This window comes from Oncorhynchus kisutch, linkage group LG17 (assembly GCF_002021735.2).
Source record: "Oncorhynchus kisutch isolate 150728-3 linkage group LG17, Okis_V2, whole genome shotgun sequence".
NCBI lineage: Eukaryota > Metazoa > Chordata > Actinopteri > Salmoniformes > Salmonidae > Oncorhynchus > Oncorhynchus kisutch.
Window position 1 is genome coordinate 50,208,605 of NC_034190.2, and position 20,957 is coordinate 50,229,561.

General features: G+C 44.7%; 2 protein-coding genes across 6 annotated transcripts; both read right to left on the bottom strand.

Moving 5' to 3' along the window:
- Positions 1-1,162: 1,162 nt before the first annotated feature.
- On the bottom strand, positions 1,163-14,923 carry LOC109907833 (interferon-related developmental regulator 2). 3 transcript variants are annotated; one of them, XM_020506068.2, is made up of 13 exons: positions 14,447-14,923; positions 13,055-13,117; positions 7,754-7,870; positions 7,560-7,650; positions 5,282-5,406; positions 4,776-4,933; positions 4,604-4,657; positions 4,271-4,449; positions 3,952-4,060; positions 3,632-3,766; positions 3,332-3,460; positions 3,050-3,142; positions 1,163-1,952 (listed from the first exon to the last, which is right to left on the bottom strand). In XM_020506068.2, exons 1-13 carry the CDS (start codon positions 14,484-14,486, stop codon positions 1,872-1,874), a joined length of 1,374 nt encoding a protein of 457 aa, XP_020361657.1. In that variant the 5' UTR covers positions 14,487-14,923; the 3' UTR covers positions 1,163-1,871. The 3 variants fall into 3 exon arrangements, with proteins under 3 accessions (XP_020361657.1, XP_020361658.1, XP_031649865.1); XM_020506069.2 differs by lacking the exon at positions 13,055-13,117 and having other exon boundaries at positions 14,447-14,921; XM_031794005.1 differs by lacking the exon at positions 13,055-13,117 and having other exon boundaries at positions 7,560-7,870; positions 14,447-14,921.
- Positions 14,924-15,069: 146 nt separating this feature from the next.
- LOC109908575 (aminomethyltransferase, mitochondrial-like) lies at positions 15,070-18,943 on the bottom strand. 3 transcript variants are annotated; one of them, XM_020507241.2, is made up of 6 exons: positions 18,496-18,942; positions 18,239-18,370; positions 17,603-17,784; positions 17,289-17,469; positions 16,995-17,131; positions 15,070-16,722 (listed from the first exon to the last, which is right to left on the bottom strand). In XM_020507241.2, exons 3-6 carry the CDS (start codon positions 17,774-17,776, stop codon positions 16,552-16,554), a joined length of 663 nt encoding a protein of 220 aa, XP_020362830.2. In that variant the 5' UTR covers positions 17,777-17,784; positions 18,239-18,370; positions 18,496-18,942; the 3' UTR covers positions 15,070-16,551. The 3 variants fall into 3 exon arrangements, with proteins under 3 accessions (XP_020362830.2, XP_031649866.1, XP_031649867.1); XM_031794006.1 differs by having other exon boundaries at positions 15,094-16,722; positions 17,603-18,126; positions 18,496-18,943; XM_031794007.1 differs by having other exon boundaries at positions 15,094-16,722; positions 17,603-18,126; positions 18,239-18,943.
- Between the last annotated feature and the right edge of the window lie 2,014 nt (positions 18,944-20,957).

The following is a 20,957-nucleotide window of genomic DNA, read 5'->3' on the forward strand; positions in this document are numbered from 1 at the left end:
CCGTCATGGTCTACCCTTCCTGCATGCTCATCCTGACATGACCCTCCCTGCATGCTCATCCTGACATGACCCTCCCTCATGTGGTACCCTTCCTGCAGGCTCATCCTGACATGACCCTCCCTCATGTGGTACCCTTCCTGCATGCTCATCCTGACATGACCCTCCCTCATGTGGTACCCTTCCTGCATGCTCATCCTGACATGACCCTCCCTCATGTGGTACCCTTCCTGCATGCTCATCCTGACATGACCCTCCCTCATGTGGTACCCTTCCTGCATGCTCATCCTGACATGACCCTCCCTCATGTGGTACCCTTCCTGCATGCTCCTCCTGACATGACCCTCCCTCATGTGGTACCCTTCCTGCAGGCTCATCCTGACATGACCCTCCCTGCAGGCTCATCCTGACATGACCTTCCCTCATGTGGTACCCTTCCTGCATGCTCATCCTGACATGACCCTCCCTCATGTGGTACCCTTCCTGCAGGCTCATCCTGACATGACCCTCCCTCATGTGGTACCCTTCCTGCAGGCTCATCCTGACATGACCCTCCCTCATGTGGTACCCTTCCTGCAGGCTCATCCTGACATGACCCTCCCTCATGTGGTACCCTTCCTGCAGGCTCATCCTGACATGACCCTCCAGCATGACAATGCCACCAGCCATACTGCTCGTTCTGTGCATGACTTCCTGCAAGACAGGAATGTCAGTGTTCTGCCATGGCCAGCGAAGAGCCTGGATCTCAATCCCATTGAGCAAGTCTGGGACCTGTGGTGGAAGAGTGGGGTAACATCCCACAGCAAGAATTGGCAAAGTCCATGAGGAGGAGATGCACTGCAGTAAAATGCAGTTGGTGGCCACACCAGATACTGTTACTTTTGACCCCCCCCCCCCCCCCCCCCTTGTTCAGGGACACATTCAATTTCTGTTAGTCACATTTGTGAAACTTGTAGTTCGTCTCAATTGCTGAATCTTATGTCCATACAAATATTTACGCATGTTAAGTTTGCTGAAAATAAACGCAGTTGACAGTGATAGTACGTTTCTTTTTTTGCTGAGTTTAATTGGTACCTTTTCAGGCCTTGCCTTTGGTATCTGCAGTACAATGTCAACATTCAAATATATTTTTTAAACCCACTTAAAGAAAATAATCAACAAATAGTCTTGGTGTGAGTGTTTATTACATTTAATTTATCCATAATCAATTAATTTGCCGAACCCTTTGGGTTATTATAGCATTGCTTGTCAAAATACATCTCCATTCTTCAATGCACTCCTTGAATACATACATATGCATTTGTATATACATATGCATTATTATGCACAACCAACCTGCATAAAAATATACATAAAAAATTACACCATAATTCTTAGTCCTCTTCCCATATTTGAAGTCTAAAAATAACTTACTTTAAAAATCATACTGTTCTCCCACTTCCAATAAATTAGAAAGTAAAATACATGACCAAAAATGGTTTTAGACGTTCTTCCAAAATACTACAAAAAAAAAAAAAAGGTACAATAAACTACCTTTTTTTATTTTCAGGCATCTCATAGGTCAGTTTTATTGAGGTGTTAAATAAAATAAAAACACATTTGCACCGTCTGCAAAGTCCCTGGTATGGCAGCAGCCACTGGGTCCTGTGAGACGAAGGGTAGGGAGCAGGATGACAATGCAACGTTACAGAAGGTTCACTATAGAAATGTACTGTGTAGAACAGATAGGATTGTCTGTCATTTTGACTAGGAAATCATGTCAGCTCTATTCATTACATTGGTCTCCAACATTCCAGACCTTTCGCTTCAATGAATACACCCCAGTATTCTTCTCAGTCCTCGTCCTATATGGCTACGGCACTTTCATCAATTCCTCACATCACATCTGCTCTCTTGTCCCTCACTTTGTTCCTTAGTTTAGTCCTGGCTTTGAATGCCGCGGAGTTGAACAGATGCTGTGAGAGGAAAATAAAAACAGGTTAGACTTACACCCTTCAAAATAGAGAATGCCAATATGGAGGGCAGTCCTGTGAAGACTAGGCAAACTCATAACATTTCATGGTACTGCTAAATCAAAACGGACCAGTACATTTTTGTTTAACCGACATGCATTTACACTGAACAAAAATAAACACAACATGTAAAGTTTTGGTCCCATGTTTCATGAGCTGAAATAAAAAATCCCAGACATTTTCCATTCGCACAAAAATCTTATTTCTCTCAAATTTTGTGCACACATTTTTTTTTTTAAACACCCCTGTTAGTGAGCCTATCTTTCTACCTGACCAGTGTGGCATATAAAGAAGCTGATTAAACAGCATGGGCATTACACAGGTGCACCTTATGCTGGGGACAATAAAAGGCCACATTAAAATATGCCGATTTGTAACAAAAGGCCACATATTTTTTCAATTGGCATGCTCACTGCAGGAATGTCCACCAGAGTTGGTGTCAGAGAATTGAAGGTTCATTTCTCTACCATAAGCTTCCTCCAACGTTTTAGAGAATTTAGCAGTACGTCCAAACGGCCTCACAACAGCAGAGCATGTGTAACCACGCCAGCCCAGGACCTCCACATTCGGCTTCTTCATGTAGTGGATCGTCAGTGGGGGGCTTCTAAGGAGTTTTTCTGTCTGTAATAAAGCTATTTTGTAGGGGAAATCTCATTCTGATTTGCTAAGCCTTGCTCCCCAATGGGTGGGCTGGCTGCTAAGTGGGTGGGCCTATGCCCTCCAAAGCCCACCCACTTGGCTGCACCCCTGCCCAGTCATGTGAAATCCATAGATTAGAGCCAAATGAACTCATTTCAATTGATTGATTTTCCTTATATGAACTGTAACTCAGTAAAACCTTTGAAATTGTTGCATTCTAAGTTGATATTTTTGTTCAGTATAATTAGACAGTGGAGCTCTCACATGAAATGCACCATGTGGTTGTTGAACAGTTAAGTGTCAGGTTAAGTGGGTATTTGTCAGTGGTCGTGGTTTCATGACGAGTGGTTATGTGCTGGTGGTAGGTGTGTTTGGAGACAGTCATAGGCCATGGGGGTCACCTTCTCGAAACGGGAGATCTTGCTGGATTTGACAGACGAGTCCAGTATCAGGGGGGGTCCCAGGCCAAATATGTCCCTCAGCAGCGGGTTAAACTAGAGACAAGACCAGGCACACCATTTAAAACTAGCCATTTCCAAAGGATATACAAGAGGCAAGCAAGCATCAAACACCTTCCAGAAAGGTTTGATTAGAACATGCTGGTTGCAGAGATAGTATTTTTATAGCATAGATATCAACTATATCCTACAAACACAATTATAGACCTAGATGCTTGTTCAAACCTGAAGATGGTGTCTCACTCCAGACTCCAGCACCTCTTTGAAGGCGTCGTAGACCCTCCTGCGCATCCAGCTGTCGATGTAGATGCCCTCCACACCAAAGCGGATCTTCTCCTCGGAGAAGTCCTCGTTCTGCACGACGTTGGGCAAAAATGTCATAAAAATTTAAAAAATCAACATGACATATTTCTCTCACTGACTGACCAACTGTCTCCAGTTACAGTGACTGGCCTGGTTTGATTTAAAAACCCTCGAGCAACGTTAGAACCTTGCACCGGTTCAGGGCGACTCGTGGTTCCTCACCTCAATGTAATGTAGCACCTCTCTGAATATGGTGCGCTGTTTCCTCCTGTCGTTCTTGGCACGGTGCTTGTTGCCGTCGGTGGCCAGGCCCTTCAGGGACTCGCACAGCGTGTCGCTGTCTTCAAACTCAAATTCCTACACAGAAAAACAAAGATCAGCGGGGATTACCCTCCCACTTCCTCTACATTGCCTGCATATTGTGTTTGAGCCCCCCCAATCATATTCATTGTGATCAAGAAAGCAAAACTGATCAGAAATCAGCACTTCTACTCAGATGCTTGATCCATACAGCCCCGGGTTGTTCATTAGGCAAAACATACCCTGTCTATATCTCTTCCCAGTTCAACCAGCAAGGCTATGGTCTCCCCCACAGCTATCCTGTAGTTCACGTCGCTGCTCTCCAGGCAGGCCTGTAGCTTGGGTAGATGTCTGAGCACAAGAGGAGACCGAGGACGTGAGATGAGCAACGTGGCAGGTTATATATATTCAGATCCTGGTTGTGTCTCAAATGGCACCCTATTCCCCATGTCGTGGTCATGCAGTGCACTTCTTTAGTCAAATATGCAGGACAGCACTACGGCACTAAATGGGGATCGGGGGTGTCATTTGAGACACTGTCGGTCTGTGTGTGTCACTCACAGGTCCAGCAGCACAGTGAGGCGGGAGGCGGGGCAGAGGGTGACGAGCAGGGCCCAGGCATGCAGGGCGGCGCCGTGGAGCCCAGGGGTACCGGCATTGGGGGTGGGCAGGGTGCCCTCGCGGTTGGGGTACGACATGGTGAACACACTCTCCAGGTGACTCATGGATTTCACCAAGTCCTGCCACAGAGGGAAAGAGGAAAAAATTATGACAGAGAAAAAGCGAGAGAGAGAGAGAGAGTTCAGACTCAATTTATGGATCTTGATTTTCCATACTACATCTCTTTTCCAACTACAGAGAAATAGGATGAAAAGGATTTCTAGAGAATCTCACCTCTCCGTCTTCCGCAGCAGAAACGTAGCAGCACATACCCAGCGCTCGGGCACACTGCAAGAGGAAGAGGGATGAACAGCTTTTATAAAACGTCAACTTACAAGAAGCCACTCTTAGTGGAAAAACTGCCGTTGACAACAGGAGTGTGACGAAGGCCAACGGTGACACTCACGCTCTGGCGGGCGGCCACACTGGCACAGCCGTCAATCATGATGGCGCTGAGGACGGGCCGGAGGATCTTGAAACCCTCCTCACCCTCGTCCCCCCCGCCGAGCTGCACACACAGCTGGGCACACACAGTGGCCGCTGCAGCCTGCTCCTCTCCACCACCTGAGAGAGAAGAACGGAGAGAAGGGACAGAAACAGAGTAGAGGGACGGAAAAGGGGTCAGATCCCTTTTTACAAGCTCGACAAGAGAAGTCCGGCTATCGCGGGACTTGGTCAATCAGAAGATTAACTGAATTCGTAGAGCCTAAATTCAGACTCGATGAGGGTCCATTTAGGATAGAAATAGTTACATTTCAAGCCAAATAAAAGGTATGGTAGAGCAAGTGTAAGTCCTAATCATCTTTTCAAGTTTTTACTCTGACCAGCACCACCTAAAGTGATGTACGTTTGACTATATTTACCACCGTAATTCATAGACCACAACCCACACACAGTGCTGTGGCGTCTCACCCTTGCGCAGGCTCCTCTCCAGGCAGTCGCTGACGGTGAGGCGTCTCTCTAACAGGAAGTCATAGACCAGCTTGGAGGAAAAGGCCCCTCCCAGAGAGTCTAGGGCTGCCAGGCGCGTCTTTGCACTGAGCGGGACGGGAGGAAGGGCCACGTCAGTACGTCGCTACACATCTCTGACTAATGCTGTCGTTACGAGAGGACAACTCTTACACCATTGTTGGAAGTATTCGCACCACTTGACTTTTTACAGAGTGGGATTTGTGTAGATTGTTTGTCAACGATTTAAACAAAACTCTCTCTCATTGGAAGATTTGTATATTTTAAAAAAATCTACATATCATGAAAAATTAAACACTAATATATCTTGATTAGATTAGTATTGAGTCAATACATGTTAGAATCACCTTTGGCAGTGATTATAGCTGTGAGTCTTTCTGGGTAAGTCTAAGAGCTTTGCACACCTGGATTGTACAATATTTGCACGTTAGCTTTACAATTCTTTAAGGTCTCAAGTTGTTCGTTGATCATGCTAGACTGACATTTTCAAGTCTTGCCATCGATTTTCAAGCAGATTTAAGTCCAAACTGTAACCAGGCCACTCAAAAACATTCAATGTCATCTTGGTAAGCAACTCCAGTTGACATTTGGCCTTGTGTCTTAGGTTACTGTCCTGTGGAAAGGTGAATTTGTCTCCTGGTGTCTGTTGGAAAGCAACAGACAACCAGGTTTTCCTCTAGAATTTTGCCTGTGCCTAGCTCCATTCCGTTTCTTTTTATCCTAAAACCTCCTTAGTCCTTGCCAATGACAAGCATACCCATAACCCCATGCAGCCACCACCATGCTGATGTGTTGTGTTTGCCCCAAACATAATGCTTTATGTTCAGGACAAAGTCCATTTCCGTGCAACATTTTTTGCAGTTTTACTTTAGTGTCTTATTGCAAACAGGATGCATGTTTTGGAATATTTTTATTCTGTACAGGCTTCCGTCTTTTCATGCTGTCAATTAGGTTAGTATTATGGAGTAACTACAATGTTGTTGATTCATCCTCAGTTTTCTCCCATCACAGCCATTCAACTGTTTTAAAGTCACCTTTGGCCTCATGGTGAAATCCCTGAGAGGTTTTCTTCCTCTCCGGCAACTGAGTTAGGAAGGACACCTGTGTCTTTGTAGTGACTGTCTATACAGTCATAGACTGTTCTCTCTACTACCGCATGGCAAGTGGTACCGGAGTGCCAAATCTAGGACAAAAAGGCTTCTCAACTGTTTTTACCCCCAAGCCATAAGACTCCCGAACAGGTAATCAAATGGTTAGCCGGACTATTTGCATTGTGTGCCCCCCCCCCTCCCAAACTGCTGCTGCTACTCTCCGTTTATCATATATACATCGTCACTTTAACCATACCTACATGTACATATTACCTCAATCAGCCCGACTAACCAGTGTCTGTATATAGCCTGGCTACTGTTATTTTCAAATGTCTTTTTACTGTTGTTTTATTTCTTTACTTACCTACACACACCTTCTTTCACACTACTGGTTAGAGCCTGTAAGTAAGCATTTCACTGTAAGGTCTACACCGGTTGTATTCGGAGCACGTGACAAATAAACTTTGATTTGATATTGATACACCATTCAAAATGTAATTAATAACTTCACCAAATGGCTCAAATGGATATTCAATGTCTGCTTTTTTATTTTAAAAAGTACTTGTACCCATCTACCAATAGGTGCCCTTCTTCGCAGGGCATTGGAAAACCTCACTGGTCTTTGTTGCTGAATCTATGTTTGAAATTCACTGCTCGACTGAGGAACCTTACAGATAATTGTATGTGTGGGGTACAGAGATGAGGTAGTCATTCAAAACTCATGTTAAACACTATTATTGCACACAGTCCATGCAACTTATGTGACTTGAAGCACATTTTTACTCCTGAACTTATTTAGGCTTGCCATAACAAAGAGGTTGAATGCTTATTGACTCAAGACATTACATTTTTTTAAATTAATTTGTAAACATAATTCCACTTTGACATTACGGGATATTATTGTGTGTAGGCCAATGGCAAACAATGTAAATTAAATCAATTTCGAATTCAGGCTTTAATGACAAAATGTGGAAAAAGTCAAGAGGTTTGAATACTTTCTGAAGGCACCGCATGTTCCTATTGTCCATTTAGCCAAGTACTAGCAGCATCGGTGGCTTTCGTTTTTTGTGCAGTTAAAATGTGTACAATAAGTCCTTTCGTAAAAACATTTTAAAACCTGTGAGACGCACCTTTTGTCCATCAGGTTATCTATACATTGTTTCAGCTTGTCCTCTGTCTCCTCCTGGGCAGTCTGTTCATCTACTGGCTCACCACCTCCCCCTGTGGTGGACCAGATACACAAGGCAATGATGCTGTCCTCTCTCTCTGTGTGTGTGTGTGTGTGTGTGTGTGTGTGTGTGTGTGTGTGTGTGTGTGTACCCACCAGTGGCCTCGTCCACGACTGAGGCGCTCTCGCTGGCGCTGCTGTAGTGACTGAGCACGTCAGACGCCAGCTCATCATCACTGGCACCCGACTCACCCTTCACCCCATTCCTCCCGCCTATGGGAACGAGAGAAAGAATTGAGGACAGAGAGGAGAGGAAGTGAGAGCAGGACAGGGGGACCGGGGGGGGAGAGAAGAAGAGTGAGCTCAAAGTGAACCATGTCGCTGTCAGTGGCTCAGCTGTTGGTGTCCGTCAGTAATGATATCCTAGGAGCCGCTCCTTATAGAGAGCAGGGTCTATTCTGCCCGCGGAGCTGACACGAGCACATCCGCGTAGCTAAACTGGGAATGCTGGCCGCGTTGTTCCTGCGCCCATGACAGCGAAGGTAACTGAACTAAATGGCTATCGCCCCGCACCACTCACGTCTGTCACTATGAAGTGCTTTGAGGGGCTAGTTAGGGACCATATCACCTCCTTACACCCTAGACCTGGGGATCTTCAACTTTTTCAGCTTGATACCCAAATGAGAAACTAACAGTCAACCCATGACCCAAATCGTCCTCCATAGGGCCAAACTAAGAAATAACTGTGTGATTATAGATGTATTCTCATAACCCGTGACCCACCTCTAACATGCCCAGGGCTCACTTTGATTCCCGAACCATAGTTTATGAAATCGCTATCCCACTTGGACAAGAGAAATACCTATGTACGAATGTTGTTCATCGACTATAACTCAGCCTTCAACACCACAGTACCCTCCAATCACATCACTAAGCTCAGGGCCAATGGGTCAGAACCCCTCCCTGTGCAACTGGGTCCTGAACTTCCTGACACCAAGTGGTGAAGGTAGGCAACCACACTGATCCCCAACAGAGCCCCCCTCCTGTACACCCTGTTCACCCATGACCGCGTGGCCATGCACTCCTCAAAACAAAATCATCAAGTTTGCTAACGACACAACAGCCTGGTTACCAACAACGGTGAGACCGCCTACAGGGAGTAGATGAGAGCCCTGGCAGACTGGTGGAAAGAAAATAACCTCACCCTCAACACAAATTAAGGATTATGGACTACAGCAGAAAGCAAGCCCCCATCCAAATCGACGGGGCCACAGAGGAGAGGGTCAAAAGCTTCAAGTTTCTCAGTGTGCTAATCACTAACAACCTGAAACAGTCCTTTCACACAGTGTGGTGAAGACGGCCGAACAGTGCCTCTTCATACTCAGGAGGCTGAAGACTTGGCTTGGGCCCTTACGACCCTCAAAAACTTCCACAGATGCACAATTCGAGAGCATCCCGTCAGGGTGTGTCACCGCCTGGTACGGCAATCGCACCATCCGCAACCGCAGGGCTCCCCAGAGGGTGGCACGGTCAGCCCGACGCATCACCAGAGGCACACCGCCTGCCCTCCAAGAAGATCAAAAGGACCCCAGCAACCGAGCAAAGGCCTGTTCACCCCGCTAACATCTAGACGGCGGAGACAGAGGTGCATCAAAGACGGGACCGAGTGACTGAGAAGCAGCTTCCATCTCCAGACCATCAGACTGTTAAGCAGTCAACACTTGCAGCCCTCTGCCCAGTATCCTGCCCTGAACCTTGAGACTCCTGCCCTATGTACATACAGTCACGGAACACTGCTCACTTAAATGTTTACATACTACACGTAATATACTGTATTCTAGTCATGGCTCATCCTAGGTAACTTAGAGAATTTTTCTGGATTATGTGTGTTTTATTTGTTGCTAGGTATTACTGCATTGTTGGAGCTTGACGCACAAGGATTTCGCTGCACCTGCGATAACATCTGCAAATCTGTGAATGCAATAAATGAATAACCTTTGATTTGAACCGACTGGCACTGCCAGTAGCACAGCTACCGGACTGTGGCCCTGACCTGACAGGTGGCAGAAACACCATAGTCTCCATAACATTAACATTTGACTGGTTCTGCACTGTCTGCTATTAAAACTACAGATACCAACTGTCGGGCAAATGTTGATTTCCTGCCTTAATTCAAAGTGAGGGACAGCTCTTCAGGACAACCTCTCACAAGTCTTTCAACTTGTACATGTGCTTCAATTAAATCAACAGTATTTCTGGTCAATTGGATAACATTTGACTTGTATGTTTCCATCTTGATTTGACAGTTCGTCTACCATGGAGGGCTTTATGGATATCAATGAGATCCACGACCTCAGTGGCCCTGACACAGGTATGACCTTTCCTCTTACTACAGTACTGTTCCCTGTAGAATCCATAGTTTCCATGTTCCACAGTGAGGTAGTACCCTCTGGGTCACACTGACACGACCTGCCTGACCCCCATCCCACACAATGACCGGTCGGCTCACTGCAACGACTATGTGACTGGCCCACGGTAATCCTGACAACATTAGAAAGTCCTGAGCCAGCATGGGAGCCTAACCCAGTCCTGGCCAGGCTGACCCCCCCACAGCCCAACCCCCCCACACCTTTACCTATATCTCTATCCCACTAGCCCAGCCAGTCATCTGGCCTGCCCCAGCAGAGAGCTTTACTGGAGGAAAGTTCACCGGGCTGACAGACCTGGACGGAGGGAATCCAGCGATACAATCCCCTTCCTGTTCAATACAACAGTATTGTAGTGTCCTCAGGCTTGTATAATAGTATGACCTCCAAGCTTATGTAATATGGGCTCCCAAGTGGTGCAGCGGTCTAAGGCACTACATATCACTACAGACCCTGGTTCGATGCCATGCTGTATCACAACCGGAATTTATTGGGAGTCCCATAGGGCGGCACACAATTGGCCCAGCGTCGTCCGAGTTAGGGTTTGGCCGGGGTAGGCCAATTTGTTCTTAACTGACTTGCCTAGTTAAATAAAGGCTTAATTAAAAAATATACATAGTATGACCACATTTACTATGAAGTCCAAAGATAAACAATGGCTTCCAGAATTCCAGAATTTAGTTTCTATTCTACAATGACTGCCATTGATCTAATTCAATAAGTGTCACTCATCTCACCACTCTGTTACTAGTGATCCTGAGTGGGCCTTTATCAGTCACGTGACTTACTGGTCAACCTTGACCCCCGGGGAGTGTGCGTGCCTGTGTTCCGAAACACCATGCACGTGTCAGCCCATAGCGATCACTCAACGTTGCCACAACTGTCTACAGTGCACCTCAGTCATGCCAAGGGGAGGCGCTTGAGTGGCAGGGCTTCTCTTCTCCCCATACGTCCAGTGGGAGGAAAGGGCGGGACCTCATTGTCGTCACCCCCCCCCCCCCCCCCCCCCTACTGGGGACTATACTGTCTCTCACATACCTGCATTGGCTTCCTGTGCCCACATATAGACTTAGTCTTGGCCAATTGAGTCTTTAACACAGATTTTCATAAGCAATTTCCCAGCTGCTCAAGGTTAAAAACCTACGGTAAGTCAGATTCTGGCACATCACAACATGACTGGAATTACAAACAGATTTCTCTGAGGAAAGAACGTGAACCATAGAGCATCAAAACAACACAGGGTGTATGCGATAGGAAAGCTGACGAATGGTAATGCTCTGGTTTTGAGAGAGTGCCATGCAGCATTCTGAATGAAGCCTCTATGAGAAGAGTGAGGTCAGTGAGTTGGCTAACATGGCATCACAATCAGGAGAGGGGAGGGTGGCGCTGGGAGTATCCATCTGGTGATACAGCGTTAGCAGGACAGAGGGGGAGAGAATGCTGGGAATCCTGGGACATGAGACCAGCTGAGGTGATGTGAGGCAGGGGAAAACATATGGCAGTCAACTCCCAAAAGACAAGAGCTGTGTACAAATACTCATGCGAATCACACCATTTGTGACATAAATTGAGTATGTAGTACTCAACTGGTCATAGTACGGATATAGTTAGTACGCCAAAAGTTCCCAGATGTCGTTCTAAATTCGCCAAAATATGAAGTATACAAGCAAGTGGACACTATTTCCGTGCTTTTTGGGCCCATAATGCATTTCTTCAGCAAATGGGCATGGCTTCACAATTCTCAGATTTGAAGAAAACGACAGAAAATATGCTGCCAAAGTCCGACGAGAGAATGGATACAAATTCATAGCTTTAACTAACTATGACAAATGTTAAGAAAATATTGAGCAATGTCATAAAGTAATGACTTTTCAAATTAGTTACGTTACACATTGTTGGCTGAATTTGTTAGCTACGCTATCCTTATGAACCACATCGCATTACAGCAGTAATATGTACCAGTATGTTGTTAACTAGTTACCTAACGTTAGTTGACTACTAATACTTTGAACTTGCCAGTATATTAATTACAATCCAATTAACCAACGTTTATTGAGTTGATTATTCGCGTCATTCTTAGCTAAGTGTCATTGTGCGTTCTCAATGGACATAGACAGAATTAACAATCTACTTCGATTTCAGAGCACTCTCGTCTGAGTGTGCCAGAGTGCAGAATAACGGATGAATTTATCGAACGCTCAACACCCGTTGAATATATGTTGGCAAAAAAAAAGCGTAATTAAATTGTTGCCAGCAGCACAGTTAAGGTCACCAACACTCTGGATAACAAACAGTCTAACCAGCTCTGCCAGGGCGAGTAAAATGGTCAGAGTGAGTTCTGTTCTCTCATTTGTGTCTGGAAATAGCTAGCAAGCTAGCCAACGTTAGCCAGGTAGCTTGGGTGCTTGACTGCCGTTGTGAGGTCAGAAAGCTCGGATCAACCTTACTCCTCAGCCAGAGAGCGAAGCACTCTGAATTTACGAACGGACAATCTGACAACGCTCTGGATTTACAAACGCCCAGAGCGCACTCTGACACTCCAGATTGCATTTACGAACACACCCGAATTCGTAAAATGTCTAGCTAGTCGTTTGTTATACTAACAAGCTACCAAGAGTTTGCAAAGCAACAGCATCAACTTCCAGGTAGACAGGCGAAGCGCTAGTACACTCAACTGAAATGATACCGATGGTTTACAGTATACTAAAATGACCTAATAGTATATAGTATGTTGTATATACCCATTAAGTATGTTGTATACACTATGTTAGTATGGGTATTTGAACACAGCTATGGTTAGGAATGCTTGAAAGCAGCTATTACACCTGCAACGTCATGGGCCATGCAAGACCATATTAATTGTGACAATGACGTCTAATGGTAAAGAGGAGTTAAGTGGGTGGGGAAGTATTGGAATGTGATGGTCAAACGGGAATAGTTGACAGATGGCCATAGGCATAAAATGGGTCCTGGTGACAAATGAGGAGTAAGGTTTGAAGCAGGCCAAGGGGTTGGAGCTCTGCTGTGTTACCTTTGAGAGACAGGGGGCCCTTGGCTGACAGCTGCAATTGTAGAACCTCATGCCGGAGAGAGCCTGTAAAAGGGGTTCAGGTGGAGAGGGGAGGATGGATAGCAAGTTGGCCGTGGGTGGAGGAAGAGACTTTTAGACAGAGACTAAACCTCCTCATGTTGCTTTCAGAAATATATCGCTTGCTTCCCCCAGACAGTCTTCTCTGTAAACCCGTCAGGACATTTTCTACAGTTGGATAATTCTCATAAATGGAACAAGATTAATTCTGCCATCTTTAGTATTGTCATATGGAGAGTTGTGTTTAAGTGTCAAATATACTATGAGATTAGTCTGTGGTTGTGATAAACCTGGATTTTACTTGGAGATAGCTAGCTAATGCATTCTAGTTGAGCAGAAGTTCATTATGATCCATAATTTGGAGGTTTCTGCCACACTTCTGAAATTTGGCCACCTGTACATCTGGCAAAACTGAGTTTTACCTTCAGCAATCCGACACAGAGAAGAACCCAATGGCATGCTCCTCTTCTACCCCTCGTCATATCCTTCTCAAAATCCATTGGATGAGAAAGCCAGAGGTCCCTCCCCTCTGATCTTCTCCTCCAATGGGTTTTGAAAAGGAGACGAAAACGTGAGGAGTACGCCATTGAAATGTCCACGGGAGTGTTGCGTCAGCATGTGATGTGCACTACTCACATCAAACCACAATTTACCAGGGGCGGCGAGCAGAACGCCCTGCTAGTTATATTGCTACAAGCTCTGGCAAACCTGTGGTCGGCACACAATAGGTATTACGAAAAGCGCACACACAATCATTGTAACTGTATGTCCCGCATTCCGATCTAAACGTGTGAAATGTGACAGCATTGCCGGTCAAAGGACCAGGCTCGAGTCGTGTTTGCCCATCACAGGCAAATGACCTCACTTGAGACATTTTCAGAGACTGACACGAACCCTGCTAAAAAAGAATCTCAGGGACAAGCGTTTTACCGTTCATGCTTGTCTCGCTTTAGAGCAGACTTGCCTCTAACGTTATGTTACACTGTGTTGTAATGTCACTTTGAATGATCAAGTGGTAAATTATACAAACCAAAGTTAGCTAAGGCAATATGAATTGGCTAGCTAGGAATACAAAAATAAAACAATGCATAGCATACAGTTTTGTCTTATAGCCGTTATAATGTATTAGTATCAAATACATTTACATTCAATAAGGAAGTATTATAATAGCTAGTAACTTTGTTCCATGTGCAGATCAATTCTGGCAGTTGCACAACACTTAGCTAACTAGCTATGCCATCTTACTTTGTCCAGTATAGAAGATATTACTTCTACTACACATGATCGTGTGTTGGTATAAACAAATAAAAAATAAAGGGTTAGCATTTAGCTTACACTTGTTTGAACCACGTTTCCCTTTTTTAATCCTTGGCATGTCGCCAGTCAGGTTTCTTCACCACTTCCCTTCCAATTGTCAGCAGGGCACCACCGGTGTCAGTCTTTTGAACACAATCCCAGAGGATATTCAAGTTCTCCGTTTGTGCGATGACACCAGATTTCCAAAACAAATATAGCCAAAACTTGGCTAGCCAAACTAACAATACACCCACGTCGCGTTTTCAGTGGCACCACGCTTCAGCCACCACGGCAGACAATATCATTGAGTTAGCTTTACAACTCGATGAATCTCGTTTTCTTCAATGTTTCAGAATATATTATCTGTGATTGTCTCCGGGTAGCCGATATCTAATGCCAGGTTGAGATAGAAAATATTTGTCAAAGTGTTTGGGACAGAGTATCGAGCACATTACTGTTTCAAATTCCACCATCTTCTCCTCAGTAACCGCTTTCCAGACCGGACATGCTCCACCTCTTTTTAGATATTGTAGGCGAAGTTGGGTATTGTAGTCATAGGATGATTCTCACCCAAGTGCCCAAAGCATGAATTCATCGAATCAACCTGTTTGGGTTGTCTGTCTGAGGATTTGTGTGGTGAGGAACGGAAATAACACTAGCAGTTTGAAACGAATTCATTGGTTTATTTTGTGCATTTTATCGTGTTTAATTATTTATAGAATAATTTATAAACAACACAATCTCAGTTAAATGGACAAAAACACAGTGCATTAATCAATCTCATTGACTAATGCATGAATAAACAGTGACTATAGTCCATACAAATATGACAATCGTACTCGCAGCTAATGAGCACATTTTAGCAAATGAGATCAGTGAAAGATAATATTTAACTTCGATCTAGTGGAGTCATGATGCCATGAAATTAGTGACCTCCAAAAATACAAAGCAATTTCTTCAAAGTTAAGGCATTCCACAACGAAGGGAAATTTGTATTATATTGTGAATTACACCCTATATGACAAGGAAAATAGAAGGGTGCGAGATACAAAAACGACATAATTACCTAGCTATACAAAATGAAGGCATTCACACGTCAATCCCAAAACATTGAGACAATATTTCAGTCGTACAAGGGAGATGCGAGACCCCGAACACCTCTAAGTTACTTTACAATAGTCCCACTTCTAGTTTCTAAAGCTTTCTTGTAAGTTTTTTGGCCACATGTTAACGCATATCATCAGTGATGTAGTGGTGGGAAGAAATATATAGTTGTGTAAAACTGATCGCCGGTCCCCTGTGAAAAAAGTAAAGGTCTCTATACTTTCGACGAATTTCTCCGTAAAAGGTGGGTCATTTGTTGAATGTTAAAAAAAGGGGATGAGCTGCACTTACCCTCCACTACACAACATGTATTGTATTGTTAAGTTTCACTTTGTTGGGAATGTTGTTGGGAACTAAGATCATTGTACAAGCCTAATGACATATAATATCACAATTTGGAATCATATGGAGCGTTTGGTCCTGTTGATATATGGTATTAGGTTAGTAATTAGTGAACATTTATGTAACACACACGTCATTGGGTCACTAAGCCTGCAAAATGCACGTTTTTTTTAAAATTCAACATCTAATTGGTATTAGAAAGGAGAAAATAAGTTTTGCACACTAGTCCTGTTCAAGCGACATACTGCTTTGTCTCTTGGTTTACGTAGCACGTTATGCTGCATTTGAGGACCAGTCAGCGATTTCCCTGTCCTGTCCTTCCAACCGTATGGCTCATTCATACAACTCACTGTGGTCTGAGGACCATTAACACGCTTCAGATAACAGGAGTGAAAAGCCTCATCATCAAGGGTTCAGCTGTGTTTATAGTTGTGTTGAGCTGTGGCTGCAGGCGAGGCCACACACACACACACACACACACACACACACACACACACACACACACTCATAACCCGTTCTCTGTTGCTAAAGAAGCCTCGCTGTCCTTCAGCTTTGAGTGTCAATGCTCAAGGTAAACACAAGGGGGCAGAATTGCTCTGATGAACTGATCTCTAAAGGGAGAAGGTATGTCTGGTCAGGTCACTGTCCACTGGCATGCAGGCTGATCACATAAACTGGGTGTCCATTGAGAGACAGATCTACTGGCCAGAGTAGTAGTTGGTAGGCATAAAGGGCTTCTTGGTGACCACCGGCTTCTTCCTCACCTCCACCTGAATGGGAGTTCCATTCTTGGCGTATGGCGCATCCACGTAACCCATGGCAATGTTCTGCTTTAAGGCAGGGGGAGGGGCAACCACTGGTGACCTCACCTGAAGAAAAAAAACAGATGAAATGAAAGTCGAATCTAATCTCAAAAGCAATCCACACACAGCTGCATTTCAACGGAACAGTGGGCCAGTTGGGCCTAAATAACACTCCAGTGTAGGCCCACTGAAAGATAACTGAAATAATCAGGCGTGGCATCCTGATCCTAAGTAGGTATGATAACATTTTTACATAGGATTATTCAAACCTCACCACAGTGAAAATACATAGATTGTTCTTGTATTTTGTCATAGCTAGTAGAGATCCTCTAACTCACCCTGAGGATGGGGGTGTGCTGTCTGACAGGGGGTCCCGAGGACACCAGACCCACACGCTTCCTCGCTGTCTTCGCCTTTATCTGGGGGAGAATGATCTCCGCATTGGGGAAATCCTTCGCCTGACGCCGCCGCTTTCCTGCAAGTCCATCAAACAACCCAATTAGCACAAACAGAGACACAAACGCACACATAAACTAACACAAACACTGATGCACACACACACACGCACGCACGCCCGCCCACCCACCCACCCATACTGCTCTATAGGGGAGTGTATAATTTTGAGGAGTCACCTATAGTCCACAACAGGGTTGCCTCCACAGGGGTAGTAGACTCATCAATGTCGTTGCCATAGAGACAGAGGCCTGCCTCCAGCCGCAGACTGTCTCGCGCCCCCAGTCCGGCCAGCTTGACCTCACTGTTGGCCAACAGGTGCTCAGTCACGGCCACCACGCCAGACTTAGGCACTGAGATCTGAGCAGGAGGAGGAGGAAATGTCTAATACTTGACAGGTTGCTTCACAGGGAAATAAACACATTCTTGTTTACAAAGGCCTACTGCTTTCAGACAAAGGATACTTGAAGGAAATGCACACAAGAACATCCACCTCTACTGAAGTACCAGAAACGAGTGAAAGAGACACCTCCACTCCATCCTCTCCGGGGGAACCACAGCAGGTCAGCCTGCAGCCCTGGATCCCAAACACTGTGGCCAAGGTGCTGGTCATGAAGGTCAGCTTGCTGAGGTCATCTGTCAGACCCGACTGGAGCACCTGGGCCATGGAGGGACCTGAGGAGGACATGTACAGGGTTGTATTCATTAGTGCACACTGTAGCCAAATGTTTTTCAAATGGAAAACGAAAACAAGTGTTTCTTATTGGACAAGATCAGTTACTCGGTCCCTGTTTCAGTCTGTTTTCTTCCATTTGTTGCCTAATGAATACGACTCAGGTCAAACACTACTTTAACGCAGGGCCATGTTCAGGAGGGCACAACGTTGTGGAACCTTCCGATATATAAACATATCGAGTAGAACTGTTGCCAAAAGAGAACTTCCCTTGAACGGCAATCAAACATTCCTCCAGAAACTCCAGATCCACACCATGGCCAGCTGCTTTACACTCTGCCAGTCTAGCTTACAGCAAGCACAGAAAGTCTCAGATAAACGAAACACATACAGACATGACATATTATCAAAGCATTACAAATCCATCCAAAACGTGGATGTCTGCGGACTACTGACCTTCATGTTGGCGGAGTCCTTGTCTGCACAGCCAGCGTTGGACACCACGTAGAGGTAACCTTGGTCCGTCTTGGTGACGATGAGATCATCATTCATTCCTCCCTTGTCATTGGTGAAGAGGGTGAGCGTGCCCTTGAGATTTAAAAAAAAGTGGGAGGAGAGAGTGTGTGTGTGTGTGTGTGGGTGTTATGTGTGCTTGTGTCTGTGTGTGGGCATGCACGCACGTGTGTGCCTTGGCTTTCAGACATTTTTCTCACCTGGTTGTCCGTCAGCTCTGCTACGTCTCCAACAATCATAGACTCCATGAATTTCCCTCGGTCTCTCCCCCATGGACTTTGCTCTGATAGAGAGACACAAAATGGACGCTATAGCCAATACAATGACCGCCGGATATCTGACAGTTCCCAAATCTGCATAGTGAAATCCCTCTCGCCTGTAACACGTGGCTAGACGTCGAAGATGGAGCGGTGCTGGCGAGTGCCTGATAGGTACGATGTGTTCAGTGTTCCCGGATGCCTACCTACCTATTCTTCTTAATTGACGCTAGAGAGTGAACGACAGTCCTACATACATTCTTTACAATGGTAAATAGCAGTGAGAGGTGTAAACAAGGTCTAAACAAAATATAACATGCCACTCTTAAAACGGATTAGTACTCAACCCCTCATTTTTCCACAGGGATACTATTAATCGAAGAAAGATTTCAGAGAAGGACCCTGTGACTTGCAGTGGGCTAGTGTAGCCTTGGAGAAAGACATGACATTCTATTAACATTTGGCAGTAAATCTCCAGCAGCGTAAATGATGAAATGAAATCTCACGAGAACTGAGAATCGGGACTATGAATGGAATGGATTGTTCACTCAAATAGATTCGTTCTCGAGATAATGGTTCTGAGGCGGGGCTATCAATAATCCCCTACTCTCATGCTTTTAATTAAAATCCTCATCTGTAGCAGCCAGTCAAGTGAGGGCATCGGCGCAGGTGCGGAGGCATTCTGCTGGGACAGATGTAGATTTGACTTGCGTGACCAAGTGTGTCACAAATAAGAGAGGGATAAAACGTGGAGCATAAAAACATGATCACTGTTCTGTCATATTGCAATGGTTTATGCATCAAAATAAGAACAAAATCAAGGTTTGATAGCAAAATATATCGAAATCTTATACAGTTGAAGTCAGTTGAAGTCATAAACTATAGTTTTGGCAAGTCGGTTAGGACATCTACTGTGTCTACTGTGCATGACACAAGTAATTCTTCCAACAGTTGTTCAAAGACAGATTATTTAACTTATAATTCACTGTATCACAATTCCAGTGGGTCAGAAGTTTACATACACTAAATTGACTGTGCCATTAAACAGCTTGGAAAAGCTTCTGATAAGCTAATTGACATCATTTGAGTCAATTGGAGGTGTACCTGTGAATGTATTTCAAGGCCTACCTTCAAACTCAGTTCCTCTTTGCTTGACATCATGGGAAAATCAAAAGAAATCAGCCAAGTTCTCAGAAAAAAAATTGTAGACCTCCACAAGTCTGGTTCATCCTTGGGAGAAATTTCCAAACACCTGAAGGTACCACGTTCATCTGTACAAACAATAGTACGCAAGTATAAACACCATGGGACCACGCAGCCGTCATACCGCTCAGGAAGGAACGTTCTTTGGTGCAAAAAGTGCAAATAAATCCCAGAAAAACAGCAAAGGACTTTGTGAAGATGCTGGAGGAAACAGGTACAAAAGTATCTATATCCACAGTAAAACGAGTCCTATATCGCATAACCTGAAAGGCCGCTCAGCAAGGAAGAAGCCACTGCTCCAAAACAACCATAAAAAAGCCAGACTACGGTTTGCAACTGCATATGGTGACAAAGATCGTACTTTTTGGAGAAATGTCCTCTGGTCTGATGAAACAAAAATAGAACTGTTTGGCCATAATGACCATCGTTATGTTTGGAGGAAAAAGGGGGAGGCTTGCAAACCGAAGAACACCATCCCAAACGTGAAGCACGGGGGTGGCAGCATCATGTTGTGGGGGTGCTTTGCTACAGGAGGGACTGGTGCACTTCACAAAATAGATGGCATCACGAGGGAGGAAAATTATGTGAATATATTGAAGCAATCTCAAGACATCCGTCAGGAAGTTAAAGCTTGGTCGCAAATGGGTCTTCCAAATGGACAATAACCCCAAGTATACTTCCAAAGTTGTGGCAAAATTGCTTAAGGACAGCAGAGTCAAGGTATTGGATTGGGCATCACAAAGCCCTGACCTCAATCCTATAGAAAATGTGTGAGCAGAACTGTAAAAGCGTGTGTGAGCAAGGAGGCCTACAAACCTGATTCAGTTACACCAGCTGTCATAAGGAATGGGCCAAAATTCACCCAAATTATTGTGGGAAGCTTGTGGAAGGCTACCCGAAACGTTTGACCCAAGTTAAACAATTTAAAGGCAATGCTACCAAATAATAATTGAGTGTATGTAAACTTCTGACCCACTGGGAATGTGATGAAAGAAAGAAAAGGTGAAATAAAATCACTCTCTCTACTGTTATTCTGACATTTCACATTCTTAAAATAAAGTGGTGAACGTAACTGACCTAAAACAGGGAATTTTTACTAGGATTAAATGTCAGGAATTGTGAAAAACTGAGTTTAAATGTATTTGGCTAAAGTGTATGTAAACTTCCGACTTCAACTGTATATGAAAAAATAATCCAAAAGT